A 21,012-nucleotide genomic window follows, 5' to 3' on the forward strand; every position below is an offset into this window, starting at 1 on the left:
TTTAGTCCACAGACTGACGTTCTATCCACTGAGCCAAACCGGTTTCAGCAGCATCATTGATGTTTTTATTTCTTTTTCCATGTCCTTTCCACTCTGAAATCAATAAAAAATATTTTTAAAAAGAATATCATATAAAAAAAAAAAAACACCAAGAAAAACACCTCAATACAACTTACCTGAGAAAAAAGAATGTCAGTTTATTTTATTTTAAAAACTTTTTTTAGCCCTAGCTGGTTTGGCTCAATGGATGGAGCGTCTGCCTGCAGACTGAAGGGTCCCAGGCTCAATTCCAGTCAAGGGCACATGCCTGGGTTGCAGGCTTGATCCTCAGTGGGGGGTGTGCAGGAGGCAGCCAGTCAGTGATTGTCTCTTGTCATTTATGTTTCTATCTCTCTCTCCCTCACCCTTCCTCTCTGAAACCAATAAAAATATATTAAAAAATATTTTAGATTTTATTTTTTTAATTTCTTTATTGATTAAGGTATCACATATTTGTCCTCAACTCCCCATTCCAATCCCCACCTCTCCCCACTCCTGCCCCTACCCCCCTATTGTCCTTGACCTCTGGTTAGGCTCATATGTATGCACACAAGTCCTTTAGTTGATCTCTTCTTTTTATCCCCACCCTCCCTTTGAGGTCCAACAGTCAGACCCATGGCTCCTTATCTCTGGGTCTGTTCTTGTTTATCAGTCTATGTTGTTCACCATTTCCCCTAGATAAGTGAGATCATGTCCTACTGGAAATATACTTATAAGAACTGAAAATGAGACAAGCAATAATGGTTATGCTTAAAGGCAAATGAATCAGTCTATAGTGAGTTTCTTTCTGGGCCAACAGTTCTTTTGAGACCCAATTTCAGTGTCAAACAGTTCCTTATGTGTACATGTCAGCAATGATATTTCAGTTCTGGATTGTGGCAAATGGTGGTAATGCAGGTCCAACTCTCTCTGGTTTGGTCCTGGGCAACCTGCAGTGGTACACAGCTGCTGACTGCTATTATGGCAAGGTGTCTTTCATCTCTGGACTGCTTCTCTTCTGTCTTCATGGTTGGAGTAGTCCTGTCAATTCCTCTCTGTTGCTGGGAATCCACATGGTCTCGGAGTTGTTTTCTGAAAATATACAAACATATTCTCCACTTATTGATTGATTTTAGAGAGAGAGAAGGGAGCAACATCCATTTGTTGTTCCACTTTATTTATGAATCCATTACCATTACCTTTGATTCTGGTAATGCCCTGAGGGCACCAGGACCAGTCCACCCAACCCCGCGCATGGGTGGGTCCTACAACCTGGCATATTGGGACGATGCTCCAACCAACTGAGCTACTTGGCCAGGGCCAAGAATGTTACTTTAGCCAAAACCGGTTTGGCTCAGTGGTAGAGCGTTGGTCTGTGGACTGAAAGGTCCAGGGTTCGATTCTGGTCAAGGGCATGTACATTGGTTGCGGGCATGTCCCCGGTAAGGGGTGTGCAAGAGGCAGCTGGTCGATGTTTCTCTCTCATGTCGATGTTTCTAGCTCTCTATCTCTCTCCCTTCCTCTCTGTAAAAAATCAATAAAACATATTTAAAAAAAAAATGTTACTTTAGATTTAGAACATAGAGAACCTATTTATCTCTAGTTCCCATTTGTTCTACAAACACCTATTAAATATATACTATATGCCAGACATGTGCAAGATGCTGTCCTTGCCCTTATGGGGTTCATATGCTACTAGGGGACACACATGTAGACAGCACAACAGTGCAAGAATAGGTGTGTGCTGGCTGCTAGGCAACAAATTCTGGAAGCTCTATAGCCTCAGCATCTCTCCGGGGAGGTACCTGGTAGCAACTTGTTGCTGCGGATTCTAATTAAGCATCTAAGACAGATGCTTTTAGAATTACAGAGCATCAGAGCTAGGTGTTCTGGTCAACCACTGTATTTTGCAGATGAAGCCCAGAGAGGTATGACATCCTGAATGTCAAACAGGTAGATGGGTCCACATCTCTCGGGAGGTGGGAGGTGGGGAAGCCTCCAGTGTTGATTAGCTTGTATCTCATTCTTTGGAAGGTCCGAGAAACAGGAATGGTGACTTAGCTGGTAGTTGGGTGGATAGCCAAATGGGAGACAACTTTATGCTGGTCTTAGCCTGGGAAGTGGAAGTGTGTTTAAAAAGGATGACAGACTGGTACAGCCACTATGGAAAACAGTGTGGAGTTTCCTTAAAAAATTAAATATGGAGCTGCCATTTGACCCCACTTCTAAGAATATATTCTAAGAAACTCAAAACACCAATCAGAAAGGATGTTTGCACCCCTATGTTCACAGCAGCTCAATTTATTATACAATAGCTAAGATCTGGAAACAGTCTGAGTGCCCGTCAGTAGATGAGTGGATAAAAAGGCTGTGGTACATTTACATCATGGAACACTATGCAGCAGTAAAAAAGAAAGAACTCTTGCCCTTTGAGATGCATGGAGGGACCTAGAGAGCATTATGGTAAGTGAAAGAAGCCAGTCAGAGAAAGACAAGTGTCACATGATCTTACTCAGGTAGAATCTAATAAACTGATGGAACAAAATAGATCCAGAGACACAGAAGCATAGAACATATTTTGGAATCTCAGAAGGAAGCGGGATAGATGGGAAGAGATCAACCAAAGGACTTGTATGTATATAGGCATGGACACACACAATAGTGTGGTGGAGGCCTGGGGTAGGGAGCGGGGGTGGGCTAGAAGAGGTCAATAGGGGGTGGGGGTGGGGAGGAGACATATGTAATACTTTCAGCAATATATTGTATTTTTTTTAAAAGGATGACATTTAGTTCAACAATAAAGATAAATTAAAAAATAAAAAGGATGACACATGTCAACTGTGCCAGAAGACATGGGCAGCCCTGTGCTGAGGGGCTGGGCCAGTGCTTGGACATGCCACCTCTGTGGGTTTGAAGAAAGGTTGGTGAGAGGGGTGGCTAGAATTGCAGACAGCTTTGGCAATGGGAATGCAGAGGACTGGGTCAGTGAAGGAAGCTCCCTGGCCCCAGAGGAGTGGACATGAAGGCAGGGTGGACGAATGGGTTAATGCAAAAAACATTAAGACAGTCATGTGGGCTCTGCTGTCTCTTGAATGGGGTGAGTTGGGGAAGAAGAGATATATTTGATTCCTCCCTCTTCTCCTTTTTTAAAATATATTTTATTGATTTTTTTACAGAGAGGAAGAGAGAGGGATAGAGAGTTAGAAACATCGATGAGAGAGAAACATCGACCAGCTGCCTCCTGAACACCCACCACTGGGGATGTGCCCACAACAAAGATATATGCCCTTGACTGGAATCGAACCTGGGACCTTTCACTCCACAGACCGGCGCTCTATCCACTGAGCCAAACCGATTTCGGCTCCTCCCTCTTCTTTTTAAAAATATATATTTTTATTGATTTCAGAGAAGAAGAAGGAGAGAGAGAGATAGAAACATCAATGATGAGAGAGAATCACCGATTGGCTGCCTCCTGCACGCTCCGCACAGCGGGATGTGCCCTTGGCCGGAATCCAACCTAACCGGCTAGGGCTTCTTTTTTGTTTCAAGTATTACTCGTCTCCTTAACCCCCCCCACCCCCCCATTCCCCCGGCCCCTGCACTCCCACCCCCCAGGGCAAACCCTCCCTCTTCTGTATACCTGCGGGCTTCCGCAGAGGGGTCTTTAAGGTTAAGAAGGAAGATAGGAGAGGGGGGTTATTGTTCAAAGTATCACTTCCAAGCCCCCCCTCCCCCCCAACAGAGCTCTCAGAACTGAAAATAGAATTTCATCCTCTGTGCTGCAGCTGGCAGTGGGGAGTCCAGGGGAGGGCTAGAGAGAGAGCCCGAGGGAGGGGAAGTCCCCAGGGGCGACCTCAGGCCAGGGACAGGGGGGGCCTGTGCCGCAGGGAAGGCCGGACGCGGTGAGGGAGGCGCAGCGGGGCCGGGGCCAGCGGCCCTCTTCTCCCAATCAGCCGTGCTCATCAGCACCCTCGGGCGCAGGGCACCGTTTGGCATTGCCCAGAGACAGGGCACCCCGCCCAGACCTGCGCGGGAAGGCGAAGTGACAGCGGGCCGGAGGAGGCCCCGGCCACAACCCCGGGAGCGGTGGTCCCCGGCGGTGCGGGCCGGAGCGCAGGCGGAAGGGCTGGGCGGGTGGGAGGGGCGCAGCGCCGGCCGGAGCGGCTGGGGTGGAGGCTGCGGAGCCCGCGGCGAGGGGCGGGGGCCGGCGCGGAGGGGCGGGGGCGCGGGGAGGGGGCTCGGCTGCGCGCGGAGCCGCGGGGGCGGCGGTGCGTGCGCATGACGCGGGGGGAGGGCCCGGCGCGCGCTCCCGGGGCCGTTGTTGTCGCCGCTGGAGGCAGCTCCGAGGCGGCGGGATCGCGGCGGCGGGAAGCGCCCGGCGGCGGCCCCAGCGTGCGCGGCGGCGCCTCCCGGCCCAGGCCCGCGGCCCCGGCCCCATGCACTAGCCCCGCGCCGCCGGCCCCGCAGTCCCGGCCCCGCCTGCCCCGCGCGCCCGCCCGCCGCCGCCGCCGCGCCGCCCCGGCCTCGGCCCGGCCCGCCTCGGGCCCCGCGGCTCCGGAGCCATGAACTTCCAGGCGGGCGGGGGCCAGAGCCCGCAGCAGCAGCCCAGCCTGGCGGCGCCGGGCGGCGGCGGCGGCGGCGGCGGGGGCCCGGGCTCCGGGGGCGGCGGCGGCCCCTCGCAGCAGCTCGCCGGCGGCCCCCCGCAGCAGTTCGCGCTCTCCAACTCGGCGGCCATCCGGGCCGAGATCCAGCGCTTCGAGTCCGTGCATCCCAACATCTACGCCATCTACGACCTGATCGAGCGCATGGAGGACCTGGCGCTGCAGAACCAGATCCGGGAGCACGTCATCTCCATCGAGGGTGAGCGGGGCCGGGCGCGGGGGCCCCCGGGCTCTGCGGGCCCGGCGCGGCCGTCTCTCCCGTCGGGGGTCCTCGCGCGCCCGGGGCCGGGCCATGCGGCTTGCTGAATGCGGCGCTGCGGTGCGGGCGGCCGGGCTTCGCCATGTCTCGCTGGGGACACTGGGGCTGGGGCCGGTCCCGGGCCAGGGTCTGCATTTTCCGCGTTTAGTGCTCCTGGGCTCGAAGAGAGTGTCTCTCCGGGGACCGGGCGCTCGGAGCCGTGGAGGTCCCGGGAGCCGTGGAGGTCCCGGGAGTGGGGGCCGGCGGGGCGGGGACCGGAGCTCGGGGTGGCCGTTAGCCTCCCGGGCCCGGGGCCCGCAGGCGGGCGGGTGGCGCTCGCTGCGGCGCGCCCTCCCGCAGGCCGCCGGGCCGGGGCCGGGTCTGACTCGGGCTTGGGCGCCGCGACCGCGTGGGAGGCGCCGGCCTGTCCATCGCGCCTTCGCCGGACCCGCCGCGGGGTTCCAGGAGCCTCTGTGGGTCACTGACCAACTTCCAGGGACGCGTCGCCGGGTGTCAGGGACTGAACCCCCTGCCCCCGCCCAGCACCCCTCTCCCGGGGCAGGAGCGGTGGTGGGAGCCGCTGGCAGGCGGCCCTCGCCCCCGGCGCGGTGGGGCCGCTCCGCCCGCCGCAGGCACTCCCGTGGCACGGTGACCTTTGGGTGCCCAACGGGCAGATGGCCTCGCCCTGGGCCATCTGCTTCCTCCTCAGGTTCCATTCCAAGGGGAACGCCCACCAGCAGGTGGTGGGCTGGGCCTGAGTGGCGATGCCGGGCGAGGGCTTTGCTGACGGCAGAATTGTGCACCGGGCCTGGCCGCTACGGAGCCTCGCAGTCAGGGCTCACTCCCATTTCCACCCCTTTGTGAGGCTCTGGGGGCTCCTGCTCTGAACACCCCTTCCAGAGCTCCCTGAGGCGGGGGAAGGAGCATGGGGCCTTTGGGAGGAAAGGGCCCCTTAGAGCTGGGGTCCTGGCCTTTGGTGGTGACACCCCAGTCTGACTGCCTTCTGTCCTTCCCCCCAGCCCTCTCTCGCCTCTTCTCTCTCTAGGCTGAGTTCATTGTGAACTAATTAGGTGACAGGAAAAAACTCATTAACATGGATCCAAGTAAATGGCCTGAATCAGTGCTGTGGCTGGGGACCTGGAGGTGGCATTGTGTGGGGCGATGACCAGTTTTCCCTCCGGAGCGGAAGGGGGTGGGGCAGGGAGAGCATCATCCCCTGCAGCTTCAGTGTCCTGTGGAGGAAGTAAGAGAAGTCCCCATCAGCTGCAGGATCCCACCCCATCCCTTTTGGGGAAGAGCCTTGGAGGGACCAGCCCCCGGAGGGGTGAGGGGAGACATCTGTCACAGACCCCTCCCGGAGCAGGGGGAGCCAGGAATCCGCTTCCACCTCTCACTCCGCTTCCTGGGTCAGTGATTAACCCGCCCCCAGCTCGGCATCACTGATGTGGAGGCCACGACGGCCTTACGCACTCGGGTTTTCACCCAGCCTCAAACTCGGCACCGCTGGCACATCCCCCCGTGACCAACTTCCCCACTGTGGTTTGGACGTACCCCGTGTTCCTGCCAGCCTGGGAGCTCCGTGTTACCCCGTGAATCCTGGGCCGATGGCTCATTGTCACCAGGCCCAGCTGCTCCTCGCACATCCGCTCTCGGCTCTCCTGATCCCTGCTTCCCTGTTCTTTCTTGGCAAGGCCTCCGCCTCTTTCTCTCCCCCCTTCTTCCCCAAACTCTTTCCTGGAACCCGTTTTTACTCCCCACCTCACCGCTGCTTCCCCACTTCCATCTCCCCAGCTTTTCTGCTGTGGGCAGGCATCAAAAAAACCCGGAGAACTCCTCCAATTCCTGCCCTGTATCCTTCCTCACTCCATCTGCCAAACCATATTGCTGCGATCCTGCAGAGCAGTGTCCCTCCTTCTTTTTTGGCGGAGGGAGGGGAACAGCTCCTCGGCGGGCGGTCCCCTGCTCGCTCTGAGCCAGGCGGGAGCCGGAGCCGTGCAGGGGCCCAGCTGACCTGGGCTTCGGTTGTTACATAAACACACTCCTGGCCTTGAGGCAGAGCCTGTGTTTACTAGGGATGAGCCTCTTGGTGGGAAGGAGTGGCGTTCTCCTGGTGTACGATAAGTCCCCGCCTCACTCCGCGGTAACACTCACTGAAGGGAGGGCTTCTGATCCAGCTCTGAAGGTGACCTGGAAGATGCAGTCAGGATCCCTCTGGGACTGAGGAAGTGCGGCGGCACCTTGCCAGCCGTCCTGGCTCTGCTTCCTGTCACCTCTGACCCTCTCCGACCCGCCGTGGTGAGGGCAGGGGGAGCTGAAGAACGGTCAGCTTTGTGGGGTTTTAGGACGGGATTTGAGGGGAGGCAGGTTGTTTTTGAAGATTTCCATTCCCCACCAAAGGCCACAGAAAGAGAGGATGTGGCCCCCCGGGGGTCCTAAGGAATGAGAGAAGTGTAGCCAGGAGCGGGGCTGGGAGGGAAGGCTGACCCTGTGCTGACCTCTGAGCTGTTCTCACCTCCCTTGTGGGACAGAGACTCAGAAGGGAGGACTCCATGCCGGTCAGCGGGGATCAGGCTGAGCCTCAGGCAGGGCCGCAGCTGATCCCACAGGGATAGGAGCTCCAGGGCTTGTGTGGGGCTCCTGCCTGAGAAAGAAGGCTGCTGAGGAACGGGCCTCGGCTCAGGGCGGGCAGCCTGGGCACCTGGAGCGCAGGACGCTGGGCCAAGGGAGGAGGAGCCAGATGAGCTGCTGGGAGAAGCAGCCCCTGGGGTCCCAGCAGGTGGCCTGCGAAGGCAGCGCTGTCTGGAGAGGTGCCCTCTCCCGCAGGTCTGCCGGGGGAGGGCGGACAGGCTTGGGCGCCGAAGGCCCAGGGAGGGCCTGGGAGTGGACCTTGGCCAAGGGTGTGCCACGTGGCCACTGCTGTGCGCAGGGCCTGGGCTTTGTCCACGGGGTGGCTGGTGCCTGTCCCCGTGTTCCCTGAGGGTCTTTGTTCTTTCTTGCTTGTTGTTGTTGATTTGGGAAAGGGAGATAGAAACCTCAGTGATGAGAAGCATTGATGGGCTGCCTCCTGCACGGAAGGCTGGTCTCCTCACTGGGGACGGAGCCCACAACCGGGCATGTGCCCTGACTGGCAATGGAACCATGACCTCCTGGTTCATAGGTCGATGCTAAACCACTGAGCCACTCCCGCTGGGCTCTCCTAGGGTCTCTTTAATTTTTATTTATTTAAATAAATTTTTATTGATTTCAGAGAGGAAGGGAAGAGAGAAAGAGATATAGAAACATCAACGATGAGAGAGATTCATTGATTGGCTGCCTCCTGCATGCCCCTTACTGGGGATCGAGCCCGCAACCCAGGCATGTGCCCTTGACTGGAATCGAACCCTGGACCCTTCAGTCTGCAGGCTGACACTCTATCCACTGAGCCAAACCTGGTTAGGGCCAACTAGGGTTTCTTTTAAAGTAAAGTTCCGTTGGGCATTCCAGAGGCAGGCTGGCTTGTTCTCACCCTCACCTTAATCTTGCAGGCACTTTCCTCCGTACACTTGGGGCTTGGTAACATTCTAAAGAGGGTTTTCCTGTTGGTTCACGTCTAGGCTAGAGAGAGGGGGTGCTGAGGCGGGGGCGGATGTGTTGGGGGGGCGCTCGGTGGGGCTCAGCAGCCACCCTCTTCCTGGCAGGCCTGCCTGCGGCTTTAGGGTTGTCCCCTGTCTCTGTGCCCGGTGGCTAGATCCTGGCAACAGCCCTGTGATCTCCTGAGGTAACTGGCATCCCCCAGCCTGGCGATGATGCTCGCCTGGGGGACTTGCTGACATGCAGTTTCTGAGGCTCCCACTGAGGGGTCTGGGATGCATCTGCCTTTGGAACTTTCCGGGTCATTCCGGTAATCAGCTGGTTTGGGGAATGAGTGCCTGGCGGTGGCTGGTTGCTTATTTAGGACTTTGCACAAAAGAGTTCTAGGAATTCTGAAAAAGAGGATATCCGAGCGAGTGCCAGAGGCCAGGGAGAGCCACGCTGTTCCAGATACATTTATTTAGCTCCGACTGGTGGCCCAGTTGCATCTAGCTCCGAGGAGGGCAGGAGGGCTCCGGCTGCTCTCTGGGTCCAGAGGTGAACAGATCAGCCTGCGCAAGGACTGGAAGTGGCAGGAATGAGCCCAGATCTTTTTAAAATATTATTTTATTGATTTTTTAAAAATATATATTTTATTGATTTTTTTACAGAGAGGAAGAGAGAGGGAGAGTTAGAAACGTCGATGAGAGAGAAACATCGATCAGCTGCCTCCTGCACACCCCCTACTCGGGATGTGCCCACAACCACGGTACATGCCCCTGACCGGAATCAAACCTGGGACCCTTCAGTCCGCAGGCCGATGCTCTATCCTCTGAACTAAAGCGGTTTTGGCTAAACCCAAATTTTTAAAAAGTTAGGTACTGGGGAGGACCTCTCCAGACCCTTTTCCTTCAGGTTCCGGGAGAGGGAGGGTAAGACCGCCCCAGCCTGACCTCGGGCAGCTGGAGGACCCCTCCCCATCAGTCCTCATTCACCGCCGCTGGGAGACTGCGCGCAGATAGGACAGCCCTTGCTCCAAGTGCCCCAGGCCAGGGCCTACCATTCACTTCACTATTCCCTTAACCTTAACCAAATGTGGGTGCCAGGCTAGTGGTCCGAGAAGGAACAGGCTTCAGAGGCAGCCGGGAGGTAAAAGCATCGTGTGGCCGCCACGCAGGGTCAGGCTGGGCATGACGTCCGGGGGGCTCGTCTCTACCCTGTGTTATCCATTTACTCTCGGCCACGTTCCCGGGACCGTGGGAGGTGATGCTTAGTCCTGCAGGAGAGGGGCTTGGCAGGCGGGTGCGCTGGAGGGCGTGCTTGGCCCAGGTGCCGGGCGGGCGGCGGAGGGGGGCCAGGTGGCGGAGGGGGGGGGCCCGGGCGGGCAGAGGGGACCCGGAGCGGGGTAGAAGCGGATGGGTGGGCTCTCGGTGTCCGCTCGGTGCTTTTGCCCTGTGAGCCTCAGGACCACGGAGGGGGAAGCAGAGAAGCCCTTCTAGGAAAGCGGGGCGGCTCGGTGAGCTGAGACCTGGGAGGCGGACGGCGCCCCAAGAGGCTCCCAAACACCCGCCTGCACCCTCTGCTCGTCCTCACGCTCTTTTTAACATGCAGGTAACTCGACATCAGATTGGCAGGGTTGATTCCTCCCCACCCTCGCTGCCTCCCAGCGGGCAGGCGGGGCACGGGGCAGGCCGCTGGGACGTGGGGCTGACACGAGGCTGTGGCCGTGGGGAAGGGCCGGGCCTGGGACCTGCCTGGAGGTCGGAGACTTGGCTCTGTGCAGAACGCACCCATTGGCATTCTCCCGCCCGCCCGCCCGCCTGCCGGAGAGTGCCATGAGCCTCTGCAGCATTGCGGTCCCTGCTCCTTTTCCCACAGGCTCTTGTGGGGTGTGCGGGTATGGTCCCCATTTGCAAATGAGACAGCCTAGGACTTAGACGGGAACTCCCCGGGGCCACACAGGAGCGGCAGGACCAGGGTGTCACCGGGTTTTCCTTTGCCCTTCAGGGAAGGACCAGTGAGCTTTTGGGGGGCCGTGCCAGACCCTGGTCAGCCCTGGTGGGGTGCCTCTCAGGATGCTTTTGACCTGAATTTAACTTTTGGAAACATTGAGACTATAACCTAAGGGCGATGTAGTTCTTTCTTGCTGTACCTGTCTTCTGATATCTTTTTTTTTCTTTTAATGTATTTTTATTTATTTCAGAGAGGAAGGGAGAGGGAAAGAGAGAGATAGAAACATCAATGATGAGACGGGACCAGTCATTGATCGGATGCCCCCTGCACGCCACTAATGGGGATCGAGCCAGAAACCCCATCGGGCATGTGCTCTTGACCGGAATCAAACCTGGGACCCGTCAGTCCGCAGGCCGACGCTCTATCCACTGAGCCAAACCACCCAGCCAAACCGGCGAGGGCTCTCTTCTGATGCTGTCCCAGCCGGAGGGTGGTTCTCCGAGCTGCCTCTCCCTCTGTGAGCACCTGGGTGTGGATAGCCCGCACAGTAGGTGCTTGACCGAGAAACACTTCCTACTGTTTAAACATTGTGACAAGAGTGACTTCTTGTTGTAACGAATTCGGATGTGTGGGAAGAGAAGAAATGTGTGTGTCCTCTCCCCCGGGGTACCTGCGGTGACTGTGCGACCTGCTCCCTCCCGCCACCAGCCCCTGCTCTCAGCTGCTCTGGGGTCGATGGAGGCTGTTGGTGTTGCGCTGCGAAGGGGGGTGGGTTTGTGGAAAGCTCGGCCGGAGTCACAGGTTCCCGAAAGGCCCCGGGGCCCGTCCTCCCCTTGGCAGCTCCCTAACTGGGAGCAGGGTCCTGGGCTCCTCCCTGTCTGTGGTGCCGCTGACTGGGCAGGCGTGTGCCCACCGTGGTATCTCGGGCGGGTCCTCTTGGAGCAGCGTCCTGGTGGCCTCTGTGCAGCTTGCCGTGACCCTGACGGGAGCGTCTGCCCTGGCTCGGTCTTGGCTCCCTGGCCCTGCCCCGCCGGTCCAGGGGGCGAGCCACAGTCACCCAGTGTTCTGGCTTCTGTGGCGGGCGGGCCGGGGGTACCTCAGAGCCGGCACTGGAAGGGCCCTGTGTGGAGAGATGGTCTCTGCCTCAGTCTCCGCTGTGAGATGGGGGTAATTACGAAACCCACCTGAGGGGTGTGCCGAGGGGCGAGGGGCTCAAGGCAGAGCCCGGCCCAGAGCAGGCGCCCCACGAGTGCTCGCCGGGTAATGACTGCGCGGGGCCTGTGTCGGGGTCAGCCCTGGCGGAGACCTTCCCGCACCGGCCGGCTCTTTCCTCTGACCGGCTCCGGCTCCGGAGGAGGAGGACACGGAGACCCGTGCGCACGCTCCAGGAGCTGGCCCCCCTCCCCGGACCCCTGCTGCACCGGATCGGTTAAAAAGAGGACAAAGTGATTTTCACCACTGTTTTTGGTCACTTGCATTTTGTTTAATTCTGTTTATGTTCTTTATTCATTTTGGTTTTTGTTTGTTCCTCTTTTTCTGTTGTTGTGTGCAATATAATTTAGTCTCTTAGATTTTTCTCCGGTGTATGTTTCTTTTTTGCTGGAGGTATGCGCCCTGTCAGAGGGGGCCACCCCCCCCTCCCCCCCCCCCCCCCCCCCCCGCCGCTTGGTCCCAGGAGATGCCTCTGCTGGCTCTGCCTGGCGACTGGATTTTCATTTCTTTCCAGGCAGCACCCCTCTTTGCCACGTTGGTGCGCCTGCTGCCTACAGCAGCTTCTCTCTGGTTAAATTTGATGTTTCGGTGCTTGCAGACCCGGAGCCCGAGCTCTGGAGCGGGATGCGAGCCCGTCACAGCCTGGAGTGTGCGTGTCAGTGTGCACCGGGCTCCTGTCTGCCCCTGGTGCGCTCCCAGCCCCTCCTCCGCCCGGGCTCTCCCGGGAGGGGCCCTGAAGATTTCGTTTTGTTAAATCATCTCTGACGGAGGCCCCAAAGCCTTCGTGAAGAGCGGTGAAGTGTGACGTCTGGTCACCCCGAGCCCCTCGGCCTGGTGATGTTCCGGACTGTTCCACGTCGGGTGCTGCGGTGGAACGGGCCTGGGCACCGGTCCTGTCAGCCTGAGCAGGTGGCGGTGTTGGTGCTGGTGCTAGGCTGACTCGATTTGAACCCCAGGCCCACCACTTGGTAGCTGTGTGACCTTGGGTGAGTTCTTAACCTCTCTGTGCCTTGGCTCCCTTGTTGCTACTGTGAGGTGAACAAGCTCGCGTGTCACGGTGTAGGCGAGAGGATGAAGTGAGTGAACACAGTGGAGCTCTTAGACCAGCGCCAGCCTCCAGGGTGCTCCCATGGGCCCGCCGAGCCCTGAGTGAGGCCGCCCGTGAGCATGCTCCCCAAGGTGCTTCCTGACCCCGAGCCACAGCCCGAGGGCAGAGCGTGGGGGTGGTTGGCAGAGCTCTGCTGGCCCCGGGCAAGGGTGCCACGTGGGGATTTGCTGCGGTTCCGCTGATGGCGTGGCGGGCACACGGCCCGGGATTGCCTTCATTTGATGACGTGCCTGTCAGTTACAGTGTTTCCTCCGACTCAGCACCCACAGGGCGGGCAAACGTAGGTTTACCTTGTTCACATGGAAAATAACACAATAATTAACAAATAATGATACAGGAATAAACCGTGTTTTGTGTACTCACAGATATAAACCTACGTGTGTACTCACAAACCTACTTCTGCCCCACCCTAAGAGTCACGTGGAAATTTAAATGTTCAGGTGGCCATATTTAAAAAGTAGAAATGGTGAAATTGATTTTAATACTGTATTTTACTTAACCCATATCTGATCTACTACCATTTCCACATGTAATCAGTGTAAACATTTCTGATGAGGCGTTTCACTCTTTTGTTCCTATGGAAGTGTTCAAATTCCGTTCCGGTTTCACATCGCAGCCCCTCTCCCGGGGGCAGGCCGCTTCTCCGTGCTCAGGAGCCACACGTGACCGGCGGCTGTGATACCGGAAGACGGCTCTCGTCTTAACCGGTTGTTTAAAACAGTGAACACAGGAGGAGTCACCTTTCTAAAGTGTTTAAAATTTTAAAACAATTACATATCCCAGTGTGCTGGTACTATTTTCATTCAGTCATTCAACAAACGTAAGGCCATGGTGATCGAGTGCAGGCAGATCCATGGGAAACGGCGACTGAATTCACCAAAGCTTTTTGTCACTGTGGATTTTCCTAAAACCTGGAAAGACACTGAGTGGCCAGGTTATGATCTCTGAACACATAATAATCTGGCCATTCAGTGTATATCCTTTATAATAAAAGGCTAATATGCAAATTGTCTCCTCCACCAGGAGTTTGGCCAGCAGGCAGGCCAGCCTACCACCCATGTACCCTCTCCCTGTCCAGGCTGGCCAGACCACACATGCACGAATTCATGCACCGGGCCTCTAATATATATATACACTGAGTGGCCAGATTATTAAGCGTTCAGAGATCATAATAATCTGGCCACTCCGTGTATAACTCCTGCTGTGAAGGGTCGGCCAGAGGGTTCCCGTGCTCCAAGTTTGGGAACCACAGTTTATACCTTTTGCCCCGCTCCTGCAAGAAGATGGAGAGTGCGTGTCGGGCCTGTGTCGTGGGCCCCCGCGGTCAGTGTCTTGGTTACGGTGGGTTAGCCACAGGCCTTGGTGTGGCTGACTCGTGTCTCTTCAGTTTGGCAGTTTCATCCGTGTGGCCGCTGCTGCCTTACTCATGTCCCCTCTCCTCTCCCCGCTGGAGGACAGCCCTGAAGCAGGCGAGGGGAGGAAGGCGGTAGGGAAAGGCCCTGACACCTCCCTCAGCTCCTTCCGGCCGCTGCTGGGCTGGGCCAGCCCCGAGCCTGGGGAGACAGACTGTGGCTAACGCAGGGACTGGCCGGCGTTCTGCGAGTCAGCTCTGCACGCGGCTCAGGGAGTGCTGGCTAGTGCGGTGTGGACACTAGGGAGCAGGTGCTGAACTCACAGCCCAGATGCCACGCAGGCCGGAGAGGGTGGGAGCGGCCGGCTCTGGTCTCTGTAGCAGCGAGGCCCAGAGCGGCCCCAGGTGCTTTGCATCCTGATGACCTCCTTCCAGAGAAGAGGTGGGCTGGAAGCCACCTTCCCCTCAGCCGGGACCTTCGGTGCTGCATGTCACCAGCAAATGCCACAATGTTCCCCTCACCCCATCCTGGCATTTTAGGCAGGGCTGTTTTTGCAATTTTTTTTTTTTTTTTTTTTTTTAGGACAGAGCTGTGTTTTATTTGTAATAAGATTTCCAATACATGCACTTATTATTTTAGGCTAATTTTCTCAACCCCCAACTTTTGTGATGCTGTCCTATTACCACACCGTGCCAAAAATCAAACAAACACATTGGCACAATGCTTAGAATCATTATTAGCAGTAGTTGGCAGTTACACTGGAATAGGATAGAATGAACCACCTCAGTAGCTTCTGAGGCTAATGCATTTCTATCACCACAATTACTTCAGCAAACCTGGTTCCCTTCACTTCTGCAACATCATACAGAATTAGTGTGTACATTTTTTGTTTGTTTGTTATTGTTTGCTGTGTTTTGTCCTTAGTTTATGCTAACTTATTCCTATATAATAAAAGGCTAATATGCAAATAGACTGAACAGTGGAATGACCAGTCGTTCTGACGCACACTGACCACCAGGGGGCAGACACTCAGTGCAGGAGCTGCCCCCTGGTGGTCAGTGTGCTCCCACAGGGGAGCGCTGCGCAGCCAGCGGCCGGGCTCATGGCTGACGAGCACAGGGTGGTGGCAGGAGCCTCTCCCGCCAAGGACCGCGGGGGGATGTCCGCCTGCCAGCGTCCCCAGAGGGCCCTGGACTGCGAGAGGGTGCAGGCTGGGCTGAGGGGCCCTCCCCCGGCAAGTGCATGAACGCCGGGCACCGGGCCTCCATGTGTTCATAAAATAGCAGGAGGCTTGTGAACAGGCACAGACCCTTGGGAGACGGCACAGAAGGCAGCCCGAAGCCCGCAGCCCCGCTGGCCGCCTTGGTCTCAGCCTGCCCAGCACTGAGACCAGGCCTTCGCCCCACCTCCTGCCTGGGGATGAGGGCGCTGTGGGCCTGGCCACGCAGGAGCATCCCCGAGTGCGAGTGCCGGTCCCTTTGCCAACCCCCGTGTCACCTTTGTCCAGGGAGCCGCAGGGAGCCGGAGGATGGCCTGGCAGGCAGGCTCTGCCTTCAGTGCCAGCCTGTCCAACTCAAAGGCTGACTGGCCCGATCAGCAAGCTTTAGGTTTCTGTGGCCCCAAAAAACAAAAGCTTCCATTTTCATAGGAACATAGGTTCATTTCCATAGAGACATGTCGAGTGCAAAGGGCTGAAATAAATGAGTCATCGTTAGCATGAAATAATGGAATAATAAAAATTAATGTTTTTTTCTTGAACATTAACTTACCAGACACTGATAACAGCACCAATTAATAAGCGTAACACAAATAAACCTATTTTTCTTGTTCTCTGAAAGTGAAGTATTTCCTGTTGCACTCACCAAACGAGGCAGCCCAAGACTGATGACGTGGCCATCGGCTGCTAAAATATTTGCTGCCGGTGTCAGCGGAGAGGAAGGTGCGTAAGGGAAATGACTGCAGCACGGTGATGGGAGTCAGTCGTGAGCGAAGGTGGCAGCTGTTATTCATATCATGTATAACGGGACATGGTGACTGAGTCACGTTCTCGTCCACCTTCCTTCTGGAAGCGTCTGTGGTAGCGGCTGCTGCCTGCCGGCCGGTGCTGCCCGGCCCTCAGCCTGCCTGCTCCTGTCCGCAGCGTCCCCGGCCAGGACGAGCCCGCAAGGCGGGGTCTGTCTTCTGCTTCTCCAGCGGCCAGTGTTGGAGGTTTTATGACTTTTGTCATTAGGAGAGGAACCGAGAGAGAGAGAGAGAGAGAGAGAGAGAGAGAGAGAGAGAGAGAGAGCGCGCGCGCGCGAGAGCGCTGTGGAGGGGGAGCGTGGTGGTGGTGGGGCTGAGGGCAGGTGTCTTGTTGTTTTTTTTTTTTTTTATATATATATTTTATTGATTTTTTACAGAGAGGAGGAGAGAGGGATAGAGAGCCAGAAACGTCAATGAGAGAGAAACATCGACCAGCTGCCTCTTGCATACCCCCTACTGGGGACGTGCCCGCAACCAATGTACATGCCCTTGACCGGAATCGAACCTGGGACCCTTCAGTCCGCAGACCGACGCTCTACCACCGAGCCAAACCAGTTTTGGCAGGTGTCTTGTTTTTAGGGAAAATGCAGACTTCCCAAGCACTGAACCTTCCGCCGAAGGTGAGGACCTTGCCCCGGAAGGTGGGCTCCTGCCTGTGTCCGAGGAGCTTTCTCCCGGGTTGGCCGTGAGCCTGGGGGAGGCCTCAGTCAGCGGCATTCGGCTCGGCGTGTGCTCCTGCGGAGCCAGGGAGGCCCTGGAACAAGCGTGTCAAACGCAAAGGCTGACGGGCCAGATCCACAAGCCTTAGGTTTCTGTGGCCGCCAGAAAACAAAGCTCCAATTTTCATAGAAACGTAGGTTTATTTCGATGGAGACATGCCGAGTACAAAGGGCTGAAATAAATGAGTCATCGTTAACATGAAATAATAGAACATTTTAATAAAAGTCAATCTTTTTTCTTGAACATTAACTTACCAGACACTGACTAACTGCACAAATTAATACGCAAGTAAACCCATTTTTCTTGTTCTCTGAAAGTGAAGTATTTCCTGTTGCGCACACCAAACACGTCAGTCCAAGACTGATGACGTGGCTAAAACACCCGCTGCCGGGGTCCGTGGGGAGAAATGGGGCGCCTGATCGGAAGGGAAATGCATGCAGCATGGTGACAGGAATCGGTCATTAGCGAAGGCTGTAGTTCGTTATTGATATGATCTATAACAGGACGTTGTAAAAAGTAAGTCACAAAATTAAAAATATATATTTTATTGATTTTTTACAGAGAGGAAGGGAGGGAGAGAGAGTTAGAAACATCGACCAGCTGCCTCTTGCACACCCCCTACCGGGGATGTGCCCGCAACCAAGGCACATGCCCTTGACCGGAATTGAACCTGGGACCCTTCAGTCCGCAGGCCGACGCTCTATCCACTGAGCCAAACCGGTTTCAGCGGAACTTTCTTTTGAGAGCCAAATTTTTATTTTTATTTTTTTTTATTTATTAAAAAAATATATTTTATTGATTTTTTACAGAGAGGAAGGGAGAGGGATAGTTAGAAATATTGATGAGAGAAACATCCATCAGCTGCATCCTGCACTCTCCCCACTTGGGATGTGCTCACAACCAAGGTACATGCCCTTGACCGGAATCAAACCTAGGACCCTTGAGTCCATAGGCCAACACTCTGTCCACTGAGCCAAACTGGTTAGGGCTTGAGAGCCAAATTTTTAAAACTTAAACTTCTTCTAACACCACTTCTTCAAAATAGACTCGCCCAGGCTGTGGTATTTTGTGGAAGAGCCACACTCAAGGGGCCAAAGAGCCGCATGTGGCTCTCGAGCCGTGGTTTGCCGACTACGGGGTTAGGGCTAGGGCAAGTCACGAAATTTTTATTAAAACGTTTCTCACGCCGGGACCAGTTTGGCTCAATGGATAGAGCGTCGGCTTGGGAACTGAAGGGCCCCGGGTTCGATTCCGGTCAAGGGCATGTACCTTGGTTGCGGGCATATCCCAAGTAGGGGGTGTGCAGGAGGCGGCTGATTGATGACTCTCTCTCATCGATGTTTCTAACATTCTATCTCTCTCCCTTCCTCTCTATACAAAAATCAATAAAATATATTAAAAATAAAATAAAATAAAAAAATAAAACGTTTCTCACATACCGCTGTATTGGCTGGGCCGCAGAAGTATTCCTGGAGTTGGCCGTGCTGGCTTCAGTGTGCCCTCGGAGACGCCTGGTGGGCGGTCTGAGCCTCCGGCCGACCAGAGCTGCCGGTCCCCACGGCCTCGCACTGCATCCTGGACCCGTGTTCACAGGCTCCCTCGTCCCCTCCTGTCCCCATCCCCGTGGTGTGGCCCTCGGGCCCGCGTGTCTCCTCCCCGGGCCCCCCAGGGTGTGTTCCTGCCTCCCCTGTGAGTGTGTCTAAACCTGGCTTGTCCAGCTCCAGTGCCCCCCTTTCTGGTTCAAGGACCCGGCCTGGGGGGTGCCCGCCTGCCCCAGCCTTCCTGCGCTGGCACCTCGGGGCCTGGAGCGGACGGTGTTCTTTCCGGCTGGCGTTCGTCAGGAGCTGCTGTCCGCTTCGCTCCCCCTTAGCCTCTGAGCCCGGCCCAGCACCAGCCTGCAGGCAACGCCCGACCATGGCCAAGGAGCTCTGCTCTGAGCCAGCCGGGAGCCCGCTGGGTACGGAGGTCACTCCGCAGCTTCCCTGCCCGGGTCCCGGGGCCCCGCTGGCCCTTAGGAGCGGGGCGGGTGGGGCTGGGGTCTGAGAGGAGTCTGGGTCCCTGCCAGGGCTCCTGCGCAGGTGCCCGTGGCCGGCAGCACCGTTGGGGCGAGGACAGATGCTGTCTGTGAGCCTGTGTCCCTCTGGCAGGAGCTGGAGAGGGGCCTCCCGCTCGAGTCCCTGGGACAGGCCGGCTCCCTGGCCCGGGCCCAGTGCTGGCAGGAGAGCCAGGCGGCGTCCGGGCCTCTGTCCGCCCTCGAGTTCCCGTTCCGCCTCGAGGTCAGAGCGGAGCCAGGCTGGCCAGCTCTGAGCACACGGGTGTCCCGCTTTCTGGCTCAGGCTCCTGCCCGGCCAGCCGGCTCAGGCTGTGAAAATGCTACCTGTCCGAAGCGGGCTTCCCTCTGCCGGTGCCCAGCGAGGGGGCCGTGGCAGGTGCCAGGTGGCCAGGTACTGGCCGGAGGCAGTTGTGAGCTGCCCCGCTATTGGGGTGGGCCTGCGGGCGGACGCGGGTGCGAGGCCCCTGAGCCTGCCCACTGGGGGAGAAGCCGTTGCTCCGGGCGGTGCCCTCTCTGTGGGGTGGGGCACCAGTGGCAGATATGGAGACCCTGACCCCAGTCCAAACAGCTTCACACAGACCTCCAAGGGGCTGTCCCGGAGTGTGGTGATGTGAGACTCTGAGCTTTCCTCCTGGTGGTAGAAGATCCGCCCTCGGGAGCGAGGGGCCCGGCCACCCCAGTCCTCTGTTGGAAAGTGAGGGTGGACTGGTGTGGCCCGGGCAGAGGGAGCAGTAGGTGGGGTACGGGAGGCCCTCCCTAATTCCCATCGGGGCAGTGGAACAGCCAGGCTGCCTCAGCTGCATAGCCGTTCCCTGCCAGGGTGCCCCCAAACGTGGTCCACAGTGAAGCTGATACTTGCTGCAGGCGGCCCTCCCTCCGCGCAGGAGGCCTGGGGCTGGGGCTGGGTGCACGCCGGAGAACAGCATGTTTCCCGGAAGGGCCTGCCCGCCGCCGGGACCAGGTCTGGTGCCCGCGCAGTGACCGGGCGGCGGGCTGGGCTGCGCTGTGCTGTGGGGCGGCCGAGGCAGCTCTCCTGGAGTCCTGACTTCCTGTGGAAGCTGCGGGCACAGTGTGTCACTAGGCCTTTCCAGCGTGCCCCTCACAGCTCGTCCTTGATGTGTGTGCTGCAAACGCACACCGATGGACAGCTCTGCGGGCGACAGGGAGGTGCAGGCTCTGAGCTGGGGTGGGGGCGGAGCAGGAACCCCTGTGAGAACGGCAGTGAAAGAGGGTCTTCCTGTTGGTGCCCCTTACGTGCCGGGCCCTGTGACCCTACACGTCGCTCCCTGAGGGGACACGCGGTCCCGTTTTCAGACGAGGAAGTGGCGGAGGCGAGGTCTAGGGTACGGAGAGGTCCGCGGCTGCTTGCTAGTCTCGGCAGAGGCAGGAGCTGAACCCAGTGAGTCTGGCCTCAGTGCCCGTGTTCTGAGCTGGCATGCACTATGGTACCACGAAAAAGAGAAAAAAGTTCAGGAGGAAATTTGAAGAATATTGTGTCATCTTCAGAAAAGAGTGCTCCTTTTAAGCCAGACAGGAATCCCAGATTTTATAGAGGAAAAGACCGACAGGTTTCCCCTCCAGGTTTTATTTTAAAAAATGACCTTGGAATTTGTTAACATATTTATCCCGTTTGTGTTCTCTCTCTCTCCGTCTCTCTCTCTCCCTCTCTCTTACACACACACACACACACACCCCTTTTGCTGGTGGTCACAGTCAGCACCTGTATTATTTCCTAAGAACCAGTCTCCTTCTGCATACCAGGACCAGTATGAAACCTGAGAACATGACAGCAGCAGGAGCTCATCCCCATCCCCAGGTTTCCTCAGTGAGCCCGCGTGTCTTACATCACCTTTCTGCGTTTCCCAGTCAGAGGGGGTCAGGAAGGAGCAGGCCCATCACCGCGCTGTTTCTCAGCAGCCAGTGCTCCGGCCGCCGAGGCTGCTGTGGATGTGGTGATGCCCCTCCACCCGGTGCTGCAGTGGCTGGAGGCGAGGTCTAGGCGTGCCACCTCCGCCCTGCCTGCCGTCAGTGATGCTGAGACAACTGCGAGATCCCCCAATCTCTCAGTAAAGCCACTCTCACATTTTTTGGTTTCCCAGTGCATCCGGAAGTTACACTGAGTGGCC

The 21,012-nt window shown here is 56.9% G+C and overlaps 1 protein-coding gene across 5 annotated transcripts in view; it reads left to right on the plus strand.

The window, feature by feature from the left end:
• Positions 1-4,348: 4,348 nt before the first annotated feature.
• Positions 4,349-21,012, plus strand: part of AGAP3 (ArfGAP with GTPase domain, ankyrin repeat and PH domain 3) — a 56,233-nt gene continuing 39,569 nt past the window's right edge. The window contains exon 1 of one of the 5 annotated variants that reach the window (XM_084897697.1): positions 4,349-4,878. In XM_084897697.1, the coding sequence (XP_084753823.1) occupies positions 4,581-4,878 (298 nt within the window). In that variant the 5' untranslated portion in view covers positions 4,349-4,580. The remainder of the gene's footprint in view (positions 4,879-21,012) is intronic. The other 4 variants (XM_084897698.1, XM_084897693.1, XM_084897699.1 and 1 more) reach the window with 4 other exon arrangements.

The sequence above is a fragment of the Pipistrellus hanaki genome, assembly GCF_964339955.1.
Source record: "Pipistrellus hanaki genome assembly, chromosome: 10".
Taxonomy (NCBI): domain Eukaryota; kingdom Metazoa; phylum Chordata; class Mammalia; order Chiroptera; family Vespertilionidae; genus Pipistrellus; species Pipistrellus hanaki.